This window comes from Microtus oregoni, unplaced genomic scaffold, assembly GCF_018167655.1.
Source record: "Microtus oregoni isolate MIOR12 unplaced genomic scaffold, Mior012 000011F_ref0000422, whole genome shotgun sequence".
Taxonomy (NCBI): domain Eukaryota; kingdom Metazoa; phylum Chordata; class Mammalia; order Rodentia; family Cricetidae; genus Microtus; species Microtus oregoni.
In genome coordinates, this window is record NW_024543070.1 from 40,003,022 (window position 1) to 40,021,220 (window position 18,199).

The window sequence follows — 18,199 nt, forward strand, 5'->3', positions numbered from 1 at the left end:
TAGACTGGGCAGTGTGACACACACCTTTAATCCCAGTGACCACCCTAGTTTGCCATAGAAACTGAGCGGTGCTTGCCTTTAATCACAGTGGTGCACAACTTTAATCCCAGCCCTAGAAAGGATGATAAAATGGGAGGAAACGGCTATCAAACACAGTCTCATTCTGAGATTCCTGGAGGCAGGGTCGCCACTTCAGACTGAGGTCAGGTAAGAGTCAGTGGCTGGCTGCTTTACTGCTCGGGTCTTTAGGTTGAGCCCCAATTTCTCTCTCTGAGCTTTTATCAATCGTGCTTCACAGAACTTCTACTTTCAACACTAAACACACGACTTTCACAAGTGTGAGCAAGAGTTCCAGGGATGCTTTCAAGGTAAGAGCCCGTGCAATGTTAGCATGACAGTTACTCTTTATAGGGTATCTTCTTAAACTTAAAGAAAGCTACTTATGGCACACGAATAGTTGGGCATTTATTTAGAGATAAGTATAAAAAAGTCACCATAGCACAGACACTATGAAGACCAAGTACGAAAGCACACACAGAACCAAATACATACATACATGTGTGTAACATACAAAACTGATTGTTAATATCGAACAAGAGGAAAAAGTTCAAATCGGTATTGTTTAAAGGGAAAAAAGACTAGATAATCATAAATATAGTTTATTAAAATGTAGACTGTACCTAATACTTTAAAAATAAGCACAGGGCTAGAGCTGGCTCAGGGCTTAAAGCTCTCAGAGGGCACAAGTTCAATGCCAGCCCCGTCAGGCGGCTCAGTACACCTGGAACGGTGGCCCCAGGAGCTCTCAGGCTCCTAGCTTCCATGGGCACCAGCACTCTTGTGCATGCACACGCACATGCACACACACAACATTAAAAATCTAAAAAACAATCGAGAAAATTCTCATTGTATCTTAATGGTCTTAATACTTACTACTGCAGGTTTAACTGAATGGAAATTAATGGGAAACTTCAAACTGAGTCGTCTTCCAGCTCTAGACACAATGGGTAAAACAGCTGCCCTTGTATCTCAGGGACAGAGCGCAGATGTCCAGGGCATGCTGGGAGTGCTGAGCGCAGATGTCCAGGGCATGCTGGGAGTGCTGAGCGCAGATGTCCAGGGCATGCTGGGAGTGCTGAGCGCAGATGTCCAGGGCATGCTGGGAGTGCTGGCCTGCCTGCAGTCTCAGCTTCCTGTCTCACATGTGTACATGTCTGCATATATGTACAAAGGGTATAGTGGAGATAGGACCCACAACCAGATACAAAGTTTATTTCTGTTTCACTTGTACCATAATGATATTCACAGACTAACTGTACTAATAATTAAGACCTTTAAGATTTTTTATTCATATGGATGCATGTGTGCATGTGTGTGGGTGTCTGAGGAAGCCAGAAGGGGTTGTCACAGCTAGAGCTGGAGTTACAGAGGCTGTAAGTCTGCCCTCCATGCAGGGACTAACTCAGGTCCTCTGCAGAAACAGTGCGATCTCACCGGCCCCCTGAAGATGGTTATATATCATTACAGTGTACCTGGGTTCCAATGTGACCCACCACATGGGGTCAGGCGCAGTGTTCTCTGTTTATAGTCTCATGATGACACTCAGAACTTTCAAGTTTTGCGATGTTTAGATTTTGGATTTTGAAGTTAGGAATGTTCAGCCTGTGCTGTGATAATCCAAGCTACTCAAAGGTGTCAGGCTGGAAACAGCCCACGACAGAGCCCTTGCAGCATGTGGGAGGCCTGAGGTTCAATTCAGAGAAGCACACACACCCACAGGAACTCATCTTGCACATGGCTTTCATCTCAAAAAATTATACTTGAAAATACTTGATTTAAAATTTTCTATTTCCTTTTTCAATCTTATTTTTTCATGCACAAACTGAAGGGAACAGAGGAACTGGAACTCTCTCCCTACAGGTAGGTTCACGTCCCTGATTTAAAGGAAAAGAACACTAGCAAACAGTCCTGAACGCACAGGAGATGGGTCACGTCTTAGTTACTTTTCTATTTCTGTAACAAAACCCCGAGACCAAGCCAACCTACAAAAGTAAGTACTTAGCCGAGCTAATGACTTCAGAGGGCTGGAGTCCACGGTGGCGGAGCGCGGGCATGGCAGCAGGGACAGCTGGGAGCACACATCTTGGGCAGAGCGCTAACTGGGAACGGTACCAGTCTTGAAATCTCACAACTTGCCGCCAGTGACATACCTCCTAATTCTTTCCAAACAGTTTTCATAACTGGGACCACATATTAAAACATATGAGCCTATGGGGCCATTCATATCCAAACCATCACAAGTCAGAACTGCGTTTTAAGAGCAAGAGAAAGAAGGAGAACTCTAACCCCAAGCTCACAAGCTTGAGCACAAACAAAATGTTTCTAGATACTGAGATGAAAACTACCTTGGCTACATGCTTAAGTGTGTGGGTATGTCTACTGTGCTTCCAAATAAATTATGGAAATAATCTCAAATCTAGGCACAATGGCACATCGGTGGTCTATGATCCCAACACTTAGGGAGCCAAGGCAAGAAGACGAAAGTGAACTGAGGACCAGCCTGGGCTGTGCAGTGATTTCCAAGACGACCTGGGCTAGCTACATGGCAATCCCTAAAGCATTTTATCTAGAGCAGGGCTCGGAGAATTAAACTTACAGAGTGAGCTGGGGCTGACTCGCTTAGCATGTGCAAGGCCCTGGATGCAATCCCTGTGCTGCTTCAAGATTTCTCACAGCCTGGTCTACAAGAGCTAGTTCCAGGACAGGAACCAAAAGCTACGGAGAAACCCTGACTCGAAAAATCAAAAAAAAAAAAAAAAAAAAAAAAAAAAAGATTTCTCACAGCAGCAGAACCAAACAGGAAGACCAAGTCTGGGGCCTGGAGGTGGTCTCAGCGGGCAGAGAGAGGCACCTGCCATTCAGGTCTCGTGACCTGAGACTGAGCTCCAGAAACCACATAAAAGTAGGAGGAGAGAACTGATTCTAGAATGTCCTCTGACTTCCTCACCCATGTCACAGCACATGTGCCCTCCATCACGCACGTGTGCACGTAAACACAAGTATGCGCATGTATGTGCGCGCACACACACACACACACACACGATAAAATAACAAAACTGCAAAGCCCAGTATCTTCAGTGAAAGCCAGGGTTAGAGGGCGTTTTATAGTGTTCAGGTTTAAGAGCCATTGCGTGAGCCACTGTAAGAGAAGGGAGGATTCTGGATGCTTTCTGCATGACACTATACACTGCCAGAACCAACCCTAAATAAGAGAAGAGAAAGGAGAAAACCAAACCTGCCTCATGCTCAGAAAGCAATGCCCAGCAGAAATCCCCCACCATCCTCCTGGTGTTGGTTGGGGCCGACTTCTGACAGATGGAGGGGCACCTGGCTGGGGAGCAGAGAGTATTACAGTTGGTTTATTGACAAATATTGGTAAGAAAATGGGTGGTTCCCGCAGCGAGAGCAGCCACCTTCATTCACGTCTGCAGCCTCTTCGTTTTCCCCCAAACCCGCATGCTCCTGAACAATACGAGAGATACAGAGAAGCGGGCCTACGCAGCCAGGGCATGGTCATGTACAGGAAATCACATGGAGTTATCAGAAGTCCTCTTGGATCCCCGTTTCCCTTTTCTGTGACCTGAAGGTGACAGCTTTGTGTCTATTCTCAGGCTGGCTTTGACGAGGGGACTGGACTGTGTTAGGAAAGCATTTGGCACATACATAAGGAAACTGAGCAGATGAACGCATGGAAAAAGCAACGTTCGTTTCTAAGCTGATGATTTACTTGTATAAATCAACCATTAGCTAAGAACATTACTAACTCAGAGGAGGAAAAGGTTCTATTTTGTGTCTTTCACCTAAATGATTTCACACTACCCTTGTTCCTTAAACTTAAATATGCCAATCATTCTCATTCCGGAAGACTCTCCCGAAGCTTTGTCCTGCCCTCTGAACAGAAGGTAACTGACTAATAACCCAGGCTCCAGTGGTGTCTGGCACGCTAGAGGCGTGCTAGCCAGCAGGGCACTGAGGAGGCTGGGAAAAGCGCCTACCTCTAGTCGCTGGATCCGCCCCTTGAAGAACATGAAGAGGGAGGAGTTGGGATACGCAGCTTCCTTTTTGAGAAGAATCTCCTTAGCTTCGTCCAGGCCGGCTTTGCTGTCACTGCCATCCAAGGCAAAGAATGGGCGGACCACCGTGTGGTACCACAACAGAGCTAATCTGCAGGGAGGCAGGGAGAGAGAGGTCGTGAGAAGGGTTCCCTGAGATGCTTTCTGTTCTCAAAATAAAAGCCAGCATGTGCTCTTCCAAGGCAGACTTTCCCAATGAAATCTTGCTAAGCGACATTCCAAAAAGTATAATCAAAATGCTTCCCCATTTTTACTTTTGCCAGTATCTGGAAAATGGCTACTTTAGCATGAGATGTCAATCAGTAGTCCCCTATACATTTGACAAGAGGAGAAAAACACAGCAGATGCACCTGGCTCCTCGAAGCTTCCAGATGCGTCGTTACTAACGGAAGCACCTGGATTGTACCTCACTGTGCTGTGCACAAACTGGAGACAGTCACCAGTCACCACCAATTTATTGTCTCTTTGTAATAAAAGCTTTTATAGTGTGTAGAAGTAAAAATGTGTGTTCATAAAAGTCAAGGTATAGGCCAGCTGTGGTGGTGCACACCTTTAATCCTAGCACTCGGGAGGCAGAGGCAAGCAGAATTCCGTGTGTTCCAGACCAGCCTGTTTTATATAGCAAAGGCTCCTACATATCATATATACCTGGTCCAAGTCACAGGCTCTAGACCCAAATGTACAATCCACTGCCACAGATCCTAAATAAGCATTAAAACAACTGAGAAGAACAAATCAAAGGCCCCTTTCCCAGCCTTTGAAGATGTTAAACAATATAAAAATATAAATTGTTTAAAATTCTCCAAGTTCAAGTTAGTTAACTAAACTAGGCACACAGAGAGTAAAATCACTGAGACCTGCTTTAATGAACATATACAAGCATTTAACCAGCACATCAAATATTTTCACGTGAATGTCACAGCTAGTGCACTGGTAAATCTAAGCCCCTTATGGAGAACATGTTAATTTGCCGAATTAATTCCAATCCCTTTTCAGAGATAAACACAAAACAATACTAAGCTGTAAGCAAGACATGTTCACAAGTTACCAACCCGCTAATAGCACTCTTAGTAAAAGGCCACTGTCTGCACAATCTAGTGCTGGGACAGGCGGGGCCAAAGCTATTTTCATGATTTTTACATAGCTTTCACCCCTCCATTGCTAACGTGTAGAACTGCATCTCACTGAGGTCTTGTATGAATGACATCGCAGAGTAGGGAGAAATTTTTGCCAAGATGGTGTCGCATCAGAGAAACAGGACCCAGGACCTGTTGAGCAGCTCAGACTGAGGAGAGAGGTTATTTTCCAGATTGAGATTTTAAAGATTTGTTTCTTTTTATGTATATGGGTGTGTTTTGCCTGTGTGCATGGTAAGTGCATCATATGTATGTAGTACCCAAAGAGGCCAGGAGAGGGCATCAGATCCCCTGGTCCTGGAATCACAGAGGTTGTGAGCTGCCATGTGGGTGCTGAGAACAAAACCTGGAGTCCTCTGTAAAAGCAACATGTGCTGAGCCATCATCTCTCCACCCATGAAGATATTTTAAAATCATATCCTTTTTTAACATTTTAGTAATTTTCATTTTAATATGGCTGGAATCATCCAGGAAGATTGCCCAACAACACCTATATTCTTTGTAAGGACAAAAGTCTCAGAACCACACAAAATTAGATCTTATAAATTCAAGTAAAACCAGAAGTGTGCAACTGAGAGACCGTCGTAAAGGCACAAAACTCCTCATGAAAGGACTGGACATTTAAAAGCCTGAGCTTGGCTGGCTGGTTGTGGCCATGGTTGAAGATGTGTTACATATCTTTATGCTGTAGAACATCTGCTGAATGATGCAAAATGTGCTGCGTTCCTCTATGCTGCATTTGTTTCATTGTGAAGCTGTGTTACTGTGCCTGCCTAAAACGCCTGATTGGCCTAATAAAGAGCTAAACGGCCAATAGCAAGGCAGGAGCAGGGACACAAGGGGCTGCTGGTCAGAGAGAAGAAAGGAAGAGAAGAGCAAGAAAAGAAAGAGAGGAAGATGCCAGGGGGCAGCAACCCAGCCACACAGCCAGCCACGGAGTAAGAATAAGCAAAGGTATAGAGAACAGAGAAAGGTAAAAGCCTGGAGGCAGGATAATTTAAGTTCAGAAAAGCTAGCTAGAAACAAGCCAAGTTAAGGCTGGGCATTCATAAGTAATAATAAGTTTCTAAGTGGTTATTTGGGAGCTGGGTGGTGGGACCCCAAAGAGTAAAAAGAACCAACTACACTTGCAAGTGAAATAGCTTTGTTGGCAAAGTGCTCGCCTTCCAAGAATGCGAACCTAAGCTCAGTCCCCAGAACCACAGAAATATGGACCAGGTAGCCAGCATATGCTTGCAGTTTTAGTGCTGGGAGGTGCAGGCAGGAGCATCCCTGGCGTAGTCAGCCTAGACTACCTGGTCAGTTCTAAGCCAGTGACAGACGCTGTCTCTGAGAATGACACCCACGGTTGCTCTTTGGTCTCCATGTACTGTGCATGTGTACCCCCCATATACAAACACACACATATGTGTGCATAAACATGCATGCACACACAAAGATAAGGAAATAACAAATACAGGATTCCGGGGACTTAACAGCGTCCCAGCTCTCCGGCTAACATGATTATGTCACCAGCAGCACAGAATACGCTCCTTGACAATGCGTGACAGGAACAGCATCCTTATCAACCAACAAGCATTTTCCTGAAGTTTCTTTTAAAGTTCTCACTGCTGTTTACTTACTTTCAATACTATTTTATCTACCAAAGCATTGCAATATAGCTACTCACGTAGCTAAAGGGGCCTTCATGTCCTTACTTTCGCTTGCATACGTCAGTGAAGAAAGGCCCTGTAGGCGGTCTCCAGGAAACCCCAGCAGGTTGATGATTTTGAGCAGGTTTGGGGGCACCATGGATATGCAAAGGTGAAAAAGGCCATATCCAAAGCTGACAGCACCTTTCAGTCTGTTTAGGGACTCCTCAGTCACCCCTTCAGCCACTACATGATTATCGTTTGCGGCATCAGAAGATAAGGGCTCTTCTGCTAGCTTCTTCTGATACAGCTCCTGAAGGGCGTTGATGTCCACATAGCACTTATTGTAAATCTTCCAGGCTTTCCTAAGGATCCACCCACCTTTGATGTAGGCTGTGAAGAGAAGGGGAGAGAAGGATTCAAAACTCAGCACCAGCGTTTGCATTCATGTAACGATACAGGACAGTTAGAAAGGAGCTGGGGGGAAGCAAACACTTGAAAACACACATGTATTAGATGTCACTGTACCATACCTGCTTCACGGAACCTTCACACTTCCTATTAGAGTCAATGCTCCTTCAACACAGAGTGTAGCCACTGTAAGAACCATGCAGGCTCTGTTTGTTACTGCTGTTATCCAACTCTTCAAATAGAGGGAGGGAGGGTGAACAAGGGAGGGAAGTGGGCAGAAGGGAAGGACTGTCTAAACCCCATTCCCTCAGTCTTCTGTGAACCCTACTGCTTCCCTGAATACGGTGATGGTTCCTGGCAGGCCTTTACACACTCTTGTATTTCTCTCCCCTGTATTTTCATTCCTCAAAGAAAAGTTCTTAGTCTAATCCATGGCTAACTTTGTGCCTACACTGAGCGAGGTGTCTTGCCAAAAAAGTATTAGCAAGCAAACAAAATGATTAAATCACACCTAGGTCAAAATGCCAATGCATCACCCAAAAAAGTCATTCATGTTAATGAAGACATGCCAAGAATGCCCACAATTCCTCTGATGCTTCCTGTGTGCTAAGAGTGGTTTTCATCTGATCTCTCCACAGCTCTCCCCAGTCTGGAGACATCTACAGTGAGGAGGGTGACAGAGACCCTCTAGAGAACACCCCACACACGAGACTTCCAGGTGAAGAGGGTGACAGAGACCCTCTAGAAAACATCCCCCACACACGAGACTTCCAAGTGGGAGGAGAGACGAAGAGTCACTGCCCAAGGCCCCTTGGCTCCTCCCCTCAGGCCCTCAGCTCCCTGCTGCTCTTCTGCCCAAGAGCACATTTCGACCTTCAGGTGGGGAGTGGGTTTATCTGTGATCATCTGAGAGCATCTTCAGGTGGGGAGTGGGTTTATCTGTGATCGTCTGAGAGCATCTTCAGGTGGGGAGTGGGTTTATCTGTGATCATCTGAGAGCATCTTCAGGTGGGGAGTGGGTTTATCTGTGATCGTCTGAGAGCATCTTCAGGTGGAGAGTGGGTTTATCTGTGATCATCCGAGAGCATCTTCAGGTGGGGAGTGGGTTTATCTGTGATCATCCGAGAGCATCTTCACGTCTGGGAAAAAAGGCTTCCTGGCAGGAATTTTCAGAGCCAAGTTCTCTTGAGACAACAGACAAGCTTATTGGCCTGGCCCCATTACCGACAGGAAATTACTGCTCTGACCTCCATGAACCATGGCAAACCTGGCCTGACAAAGTTGGCAGAGCCTCTGCAGCTGCAGAACGTGTACTTTAGATAACAATAATGTCAGAAGTAGAGGATAGCAAATAAAATCGGATCTGTAACTCAGTTACTGGAATTGAGAGGGAGCTAGGATATGGGGTGTGCAGAAAAGAATGAGCTCACACCCTGCCTGCCATCCTAAAGATCTATCTGCCCACCGTGTGCACCCCTGGCTAGGTAGAAAGCTCAGATTTCAGAAGATTTGGCTCTGGAGGTCTAGAATGCGGGGACGTGTGTGGCAGGGGATACCTAAGAATCGGCCTCCTATAATAAAGCTGGGCCTGAGGGCTCTGAGGAGAGGGTCCTCGTGCTAACATTTCTTTCGTGTCTTCAGTCAATGCTGAAGAAAGCATGCCCCTTGGGATTCCTGAGAGCGGCAACCACAGGAACCTGCACATGGTCCATCTATACTTTGGCCCAGGCTTCCTTCACTTGTAGGTTCTGTCCCACCTCCTGTTATCACAAAGCACACACACCGTGGCTGTGGCCTGAGCCCTGTGGGTATTTTGCATGGGCTGTCCTAGAAGCTAAGCAGACCAGTTTTCCAACAAAGGATCCTGTACTTCCTATGGAATCACAATGAACATACTGAAGGGTGAACATTCTGGAGTCTTTGTCTATTTAAATGAATAGGGTGAGGAAAAAGAAGTCAAACTAAGTAGTCGGGGCCAGTGAGACGGCTCAGAGATAAAGGTCCCTGCTCTGAGCCTGCCAGTGGAAGGAAAGAACCAATTCCTGCGAGCTGTCCTCAGATCCCCACAGGCACAGGGACATGCACTTCCCTGTCCCTTGCATAAGCAGAATAAATAAATGTAATAACAAACGTAAAGACCCAAAGCCTGGCTAAATTCCTCATCATGAAACTAAGGCTTGCTTGAGACAGCCTACTTAATTCAACTGGACAGCACTTACTGCAAGGCCACTCCATGTCAGACACTGCCTCGGTAAACCCAGGAGGGAAAAAACGTGTTCTCCAATCTTCTCCAGGAGCTGCACAGACGGTCCTGCCACCGCCTGAACAAATCCTGAGCTTAGGAGACAAATCCTGAGCTTAGGAGTGAAACGCTCCTTTTGACTTCAACATTCACTTTTCCCACGTAACAAGTACCTAAACGTCTCCTTCCTCCTCGCTTCATCACTATGTGGGGACTGAAAACGGAAAACTTAGCTCCCCTTACCCGGTGTTTCCCTTATTAAAGTAGAATCTTCATTTATGAGAAAGCAGCACTGACGATGAGGAGGACAGGGGACAAGGAGGGTACAAAGGTGGAGCTGCGGCCAATCATGTCTAGCCAAGGGATAATCTGGACAGCTAAAGAAACCTGGGCAATGTCCAAACTTGGGAGTGAGGGGAAAGTGAACTTTGACCTCCAGATCCCAGCAGAGGAATGAGAGAAAAGCCAGCGGTGACAGTAACCAACAGAAAAATCCATCAATTCCAATCCGCATAGAACTCAATCAATAAAGCAAAACTGAATCCCGCCCATGAAAACCCCATTCTTATCAAACAAAAATACACGAATTTCATGCCTAAGGTAACACACTGGCCTCAGCGTCTGTAAGGATAAAGTATAGTGTAGCATGCACGCACATGCGCGCACACACTCACTGACACTTGGGGAGCTTTAACCTGAGCCAGGAAAATTAAAACTTCAAGAGCTTGCTGGACTAGTCAAGACTAGAAACTCCAATGCATGCAAAACAAAGCTAACACACAGAAGGAAATCCGCTTCAAGAAGCTGTGCTGGGACAGGCTCCCCAGGACCTCCCTCCTCCCTCCCTAGCACCATGGCTTCTGAGGGAGGCCACCTAAGCACCTGGGCAGATTGTGCAGCAGGAGGATGCAGCCCGCTTTAGGCACCAACTCTGCAGGGGAAAGGCTCTGCTTGGGGGAAATGTTGGGCTACCTATAACCTGGCAATGCCTCCAAAGAACCACTTTCCTTCAGCCATCAGAGAACACAGCTTTCCAGGCCCACGCGGCATGACCTTCCCCCGGCTCCTCTGAAAGGACAGATATAAACATTCAGCCTGAGAGGCGGAAGAGCAGGAAACCACAGAGCATTTGCCCTCCCCGTGAGGGTCAGCATCAATCAGTGGGGAGATGGGGGGTGGTGGTTAGGAAGTCTCACCACACAAGGGAGTGGAAATCCTTGCTGGAAGGGTAACTTCTTAGAAACCAAAAGCAACCAGTTATACCACATTGACCTTGGAAAGAATCACCACATCTGGCAAGGGCACCTGCCTCAGGAGCCCCACAGTGCAGATGAGTGAGGCTAACCTTCCAGAACTCAGGCACCAGACCTTGAAGGAAAAACACTGATTTACTGTGTGTGAGCGTGTGCACCAGTGTGTATGCTTGTGCATGTGTCCAAGTGATTGTGGAAAGGGTGTGTGTTACCTGGTATGTGAGCTCGTGCATGTGAAGGCCAGAGGATACCCCTGGTACTGTTTCTCAGGAAAACAGCCTGGAGCTCGCTGAGTAGGTGATCGGGTGGCTAGCGGGCCTCCGATGTCGCCTGCCCTCCGCCCTCCGGAGCATCACAGCTGGGAGGAGTGTGACTCCATGCCCAGATGCCCAGCTTTACATGTGGATTCCGGGGAAGAACTCAAGTCCTCATGCTTATGAGACAAGCGCTTTGCCAAACAACTTGTCTTTCCAGAAGAACAGGTGACATCATTGTCACTAGGCAGCCCAGACTCCGTTCCTAGTGGCCTCGCCCTCCATTCCTCTTCCCTCTATGGAGTGCACACTCACCGCATGCTAGGGAGTGGCACTGATCATGCATCCAAGGCTAGGCTTTGACGGTCTTATCCTCCTGCCCCAGCCTCCAAAGTGCTGGCGCTGGAGACGAGCAGTTTGCCCCCTTCTGATCTGGCCCACTCTCTAACTGCAGAGGGACAGAGCAGAGACCCTTGGCCTTCCTCTTAGCTCAGAACCACTTGTTCCTGGCACAACCTTTCTAAGTCTGCGCCTGCTGGTCACATGGTCACAGCTTCCCGGGTTAGAACTTCCTCCTCCTTTCCCCCTGCTAAACCCTTGGTTCTCAGGTAAAGATTCGCCCTCCTTCATCTCTGGACATCGGCAGATGTCACATCACAGGGTCAGACTCCGAGGAAGTGCTAAGACACATGGGCCAGAGGAAAACAGATCAACAGTCTCTACCCTTGGGAACTTAGCGTCTGACACTGAAACAGGCCCAGAAATGAAACGCGGATCACTGGTGACAGCTGCTCACTTGGCCACACACAAGGTCCCCTCTCAGCACCCAGACAGGACTGACGAGAAAAGGGGAGGCCTTGGCCACACACAAGGTCCCCTCTCAGCACCCAGACAGGACTGACGAGGAAAGGGGAGGCCTTGGCCACTCCTGACAAGGCAAGAGGTGAACCAAGACACAAGCTGCAAAGGCCGGTTCAAAGAACCTTGAGGAATGAGCACAGAGGATGCTGGGAGGGGTGGGTGCTGACCTGACAACCTTGAAAGGACTCAGCTCTACCTTGTGACACAGGCCAGCTAAGTGTCCACAGTCTAAGAGGACAGCCCTAGCCACAGGGGATGGGCTACAACATTGAGAGCAAAGACCACATCTGGGAGGGGCCAGGGACACCCGCACTGTGGGGCTACGAGGAGGCGCTGGGACAGTCAGTCGGACTGTGGGGGGGGGGGGGGTAGAAAGGAAGTCACAGCAGAGCTCAGTGACAAAGTAGGAAGATGTGGTTGTCTCCCTGGAAAGGGAAGAAAAGGCCAGGAAAGCCATCTGAGCCACTACGCCAAGAACACAGTGACCGTTCAACCACAAACGGAACAAGGAAATAAAACCAGGAGGGAGTGCTGCATGGTAGGTTTCCATCAACCTCTTTCTAAAGTCATATACACACTGCAGAAAGAGGGAAAGAGCCTCGGACTGCAGGCACAAAGATGTGGGGTCACATTGGAGCGTCGCTTGAGAGGAAGCAAGGCAGACACAGGTGCTCTTACAAAGCTGGCCTCACCCCACTCTGGTCAGTGTGTGCCCACTGCTGAGAAGAGCTCTGAAGCTAGATGAAATTACCTGGTGCAGTGAGAAGGAAACACGGAACAAACCTGCTTAGGAGTTTATTAGAGGGGGTGCGTACAGGCCTGGGAAGTCAGTGTGCAGGGAGAGGGAGGGAGATGGCATGTCCAGCTATTTAAAAGCTGCCTAGCGCATGCACACAGGGGGTTGATGTGACTACATCATACGCAGATGATGCCGATGACGAGCTCACGCATGCGTGCAGGGGTTTAGCTGGGTCATACGTGGATGGAACCACGCATACATGCACATGGGTCACGTGGGGAGGCGGCTTTAACATTCAGGCATCTCCATGCCCGAGGGCCCATCTGCACGTGCATGGCTCTAGAATCCGGAAGTATAGCCTTATTTGTGGCTGAATAATCACACTAGAGGTTTGTGGTTTTATTCTTGTCTATAAATGTATCCATCTAGAATGATGGTACATGCCTGTAATCCCAAGCAGGAGGATGATGAATTGTGGGCTAACCTGAGCTATAGACTGAGACCCAGCTCAGAAAAGCAGAGCAGACCCATGGGTGTCTTGAGTACCCCCTCAGTACTCCCTCAGGGCTCGGGAGTAGATGTCTATGGCAAGCGAAGATCAGAGGGTAAAACAATTAACTCAAGGACATTACCTCTATGCGTTCTTTAGTCCTTTGTGTGAAGAGAGTGCGGGCTGATCTCCACGATTTCTAGTCTTTATAGTCATAGTTGGAAAATTCCATAGGCAAGGACAATGACAATATGCACATCAAAATCCACAGAGAGGTGGCACAACCCAGGGAAGAGCCAACACTCAAGGGGAAGTACCTGACATCCCAAACCATTAGATAAAGATGCTGAACATCCTGAACCCTGGATCCACCCATTCTCACCAATCTCTTCTGTGATCAGCAGCTTTTGGGGGCGCCCAGGTTTGTTTGTTAGCAAAGGTGGGGCATGGCTACCTTCTTACTTGGTGCCTGTCTTCTTTAAACAATTTCTGTGTGGTCTGTTAGCAGGTAATTTTGTGGGATTGTAGCTATGTAAATTTGACTGTTAGAACAAAGAGTGAATATTATCTCTCTAAAGCCTCATGGTGTGGGGGATGGGAAGACCACACCACTGAGGTGTTTTCGGAATGAATCCAATTTTGAAAGGAGAAACATCATGATTTCACAAGATTTTGCGGAATCGATAGTGACTTACCTAAAAGACAAGTGTTCCCGCAGATCTGCAAAACGGGTGCCCCAGAAGCTGTCTGCTTGTGGGTCTGCCTTTATCAATCTGTCAGCTGTACATTTACTGTATGGTCTTGTGGGCTCCAACACAGACCCAAAGCAAGGACAAACCTCAGCAGTAAAGCGAGGAATTACTGTGTGACGCTCACTGTTGCCTGTGTGTCTACTGCTCAGAGCAAATGAACAAACGCCAGGTCCAGAGCTGTTAGCCTATGAGGATTTCTGTTCAGTTCAGTATCTCCTTTAATAAATCATAAAAACTGAGACTCCTGTCAAATGCTGTGATAGTCAGCAGACGAGGAGAAGGGGAAGCAGAGCCCAGGAAGGCACCCTGGGAGATGGAACTTCATGGATGGAATAACCATAGCCCACAGTAAAGGACCCATTTAGCACAGGGAGGCCCTGGGCATCAGCCCTACGTCACCATATGATTTATGAGTTAAAAGTGAAATAGGTTCCACTCCCCTAATAAACCAAAAGTAAAACAAACAAAAGAAGAGCATGTACAACAAAGAACACATAAATGCCACAAGAACTAGTTGAGTACGCCATGGCTCATCTGCAGCATAAACGACACCTTGGTTTGTAACCACATTCCTAGCCCAGTCATAGGAATACTGCTAAACCTGCCATCTCCACGGGAGAGCTGACAGACAGTACTGCAGACTGAATTTCCTGAAGACACATCTGAGAAAGATAAAGAGTGAGGACCTTTCTTCTAGGTGGAAACATCGGAGGTGATAACCTGACTAATCTGTCCTTTAAACAGAAATCTTCTCAGTATTTCTATAACAACTGGAATAATCAGAAACAAAGAGATTGCCTGATGAGCGTGACTCTGGGCGGGGCCCACACCTGTGTCTGTGCAGCTGAGTGTTAGCTCGCACTCTCAGGAGCTCGGCAAGGCTGAGTGGGCCAGAGAAGGGCAAAGGAATTTATTCTGTAACATTTGATAACTTTCATATAAAACACTTTACCGCACTGCCTGATGCTTCTTTCAAGGTCTAATTTCTGGTCTTTCCGAGGCAGCATCTCGGGCTGGAAAGATGGCCCAGTGGCTAAGAATGAGTACTGCTCTCCCCAAAGACCTGAGCTCAGTACCCAGTGTTATCACTTATAAAGGGGTAGGCCTCAGCCGGGTCCCTGGCGGGTGGCGGGAGAGAGACAGATACACCGCGCAGAGTGAGAGTTTGGGTAGAGTTTGTTTAGTGGGTTATAGAGAGGGAAAGGGCAGGGGGGGAAGGGTAGAAAAGGAGGGTAGAAATAGGAGGGAGAAAGGGGAAACAGGAGGGAGAGGGAGAGAGAGAGAGAGAGAGAGAGAGAGAGAGACCTTGAGCTCAGGCTGGGAGGGAGAGGGAGAGAGAGAGAAAGAGAGAGAGAGAGAGAGAGAGAGAGAGAGAGAGAGAGAGACAGACACCATGAGCTCAGGCTGGGAGGGAGAGGGAGAGAGAGAGAGACCATGAGCTCAGGCTGGTAGAGTAGATGGAGATCCTCTTGCCTCAGCTGAAGGGGGGGGGGTTGCAGTGGGCAGAGTTTGTCTTTTAAAGGGACAGAGTACCCAGGTGACAGACAGATTACAAGATCCAGCATCCCTGTCAGGCAGGCCTCCAACTACAGCTCTGAGGATCTGATGCCCTCTTCGGGCCTCCAAGGGTACTCAACATGTACCACACCCTGACACATAGAAAGAGAAATAAAATTGAGTGGAAGGAGAAGGGGAGGCAGAGAGCTGTGCTCTTCTGCTGCCTAGGCTGGTCCTGAGCTCAAGGGATCCTCCCGGCTCCACCAGTGCCCAAGTAGCTGGCATTTATATACTAACACCCTAGTTACCCTCTCTTAGACATTTTCTATATACATTCTTAATTTTTGAGACAGGGTCTCTTTATGTAGCCCTACTTATCCTGGAACTTGTCCAGACTGACCTCAAGCTCACATAGATCAGCCTACCTCTGCCTCCTGAGTGCTGGGATTAAAGGCGTGCGCCACCACTGCAGGCATGATCTTTTTTTTTTTTTTTTTTTTTTTTTTTTTTTTTTTTTTTTTTTTTTTTTTTTGCTTTTTCGAGACAGGGTTTCTCTGTGGCTTTGGAGCCTGTCCTGGAACTAGCTCTATAGACCAGGCTGGTCTCGAACTCACAGAGATCCACCTGCCTCTGCCTCCCGAGTGCTGGGATTAAAGGCGTGCACCACCATTGCCCGGCCCATGATCATTTTCTTAATGGCTAAAATGAGTTCCTTACCAGAATTCTTGGGCAACAGAAAAAGAATGCCAAAATGATAAGTGTGACTGTGTGCTCCAGGTAAGGTGAGCTGCCACTAGGTGTCAGTTACTGTATACTTCCAAACTGGCAGGGATGGGGTGTGGTGGGGGATGGGAATGGGGGTGGGGTGGGGTGGAGCGGGGTGAGGTGGAACAGGGTGGGGTGGAGCAGGGTGGGGTGGGGTGGGATGGAGCAGGGTGGGGTGGAACAGGGTGGGGTGGAGCAGGATGGGGTGAGTTGGGATGGAGCTGGGTGGGGTGGGAGGGAGCGGGGTGGGGTGGGGTGGGATGGAGCAGGGTGGGGTGGGGTACTTTACCTGACCTGCCTTACAGGAGTCTCACTCAGGATGAGCTCTCAGCATGTTAGAGTTGCCATCTTGGTAAGGTGTTGAGAGAGTAACAAGAAAAAGTCACAGGGAAGAAACAAATACAAGAACCAGAACAATGGCAAAAGCAGAAATGCTTTTAGGACATATTTACAAGATAGGTGTTTGGAAGTTTAAATGTTAGTCAAAAATGAATAAATAAATAAAAAGTTAAATTCTCTTTCAACGAAGTCAAATAGAAACAACATCAAGTAGAACACAGAAATGGAAACAGAAGAAAACGGGAGGAAATGATTTCCCGTTCTCTAGAAAGAAAAGTTTCAATTATATTTCACAGAAAAAATATCTTTCTGAGAGAAAATGTGTTTCTGAGTATGAATTTGGATTGATTTCCACTTAGTGTTTTTTTCTCTTCTTTTATTTTTCCCCATATGTAAATCCCGTCCAGCCAAGCGGCAGGGTTCTGCTGTCAGGATCCAAGACACACAACTGGACCCGGAACTCAGTCTCTCAGCCTTCCATCCAAGACACACAACTGGACCCGGAACTCAGTCTCTCAGCCTTCCATCCAAGACACACAACTGGACCCAGAACTCAGTCTCTCAGCCTTCCATCCAAGATACACAACTGGACCTGGAACTCAGTCTCTCAGCCTTCCATCCAAGACACACAACTGGACCCAGAACTCAGTCTCTCAGCCTTCCATCCTACTTAAGAAACGAGAGCGGCAAAACCTGGCAAACATAGTTTACACCCTCCACAAGCTCACCAGGACGCCAGGCGCTCAGAACAGCAAGGAGCCACTGTCAATGCACTTGACTGAGGGACCTGAGAACAGCTCCCTGAGAAGCTGAAATTAAACCAGTTTGATTTCACATAAAAAATCAAAGTAAAACTTTATGACCAAGGTACCATTGCAAGCCCCCACATATGAACGTCACTAGCAATTTCTCTAAGAAAGACAAAATTATCTCCAGACTGAAGATTGTGACATGGACTTCAGGACTAAAGGACTCTGCTGAGCACACAAGACACCCATGGTTTCAATTTTCTAGTTACAAATCAGTATCGCTCCCTTCAAAGCACAGCCATGAGTTTGTTTTCAAAATCTAAGTTTTTTTTTTTTAAAAAAAGAGTATTACTGATTGTGTCCACAGAATAGTGACCAGCATTAAAAATGCATTCACAAAATAGTGAGCATTAAACGGGTCCACGAAACAGTGGACAGCATTAAATGTGTTCAGAGAATAGTGGACAGCATTAAATGTGCTCACGGAATAGTGGACAGCATTAAATGTGTCCAGGGAATAGTGGGCAGCATTAAATGTGCTCTAGTGGGCAGCATTAAATGTGCTCACGGAATAGTGGACAGCATTAAAAATGTGTCCAGAGAATAGTGGGCAGCATTAAATGTGCTCACGGAATAGTGAACAGCATTAAATGTGTCCACGCTATAGTGAACAGCATTAAATGTGTCCAGGGAATAGTGGGCAGCATTAAATGTGTCCCACGGAATAGTGAATAACATTAAAACTGCTCCTGCTTACCTGACAGTTCTTGTTTCACAAACGAGAGCACAGCCAGGTAGACCTGGCAGTCAGCAATAATGATTTGCCTCTGAAGTCGATCAACCATCGAGGGTGCGGATTTGCGGGCATCGACCTGTGTTGTGAAGAGAAAGCAAATGTCGTAAATTACACCCAAGAAAAACATAGCCTCCATCCGGCATCTGCAGTC

General features: G+C 47.3%; 1 protein-coding gene across 2 annotated transcripts in view; it reads right to left on the minus strand.

The window, feature by feature from the left end:
• The window catches only part of Ttc39c (tetratricopeptide repeat domain 39C), a 94,209-nt gene that overhangs the window by 30,101 nt on the left and 45,909 nt on the right, over window positions 1–18,199 (minus strand). For both annotated transcript variants that reach the window (XM_041660119.1, XM_041660118.1), the window contains exons 4-6: window positions 18,010–18,124; window positions 6,939–7,293; window positions 4,056–4,224 (exon numbers count right to left, since the gene is read on the minus strand). In XM_041660119.1, the coding sequence (XP_041516053.1) occupies window positions 4,056–4,224; window positions 6,939–7,293; window positions 18,010–18,124 (639 nt within the window). The remainder of the gene's footprint in view (window positions 1–4,055; window positions 4,225–6,938; window positions 7,294–18,009; window positions 18,125–18,199) is intronic.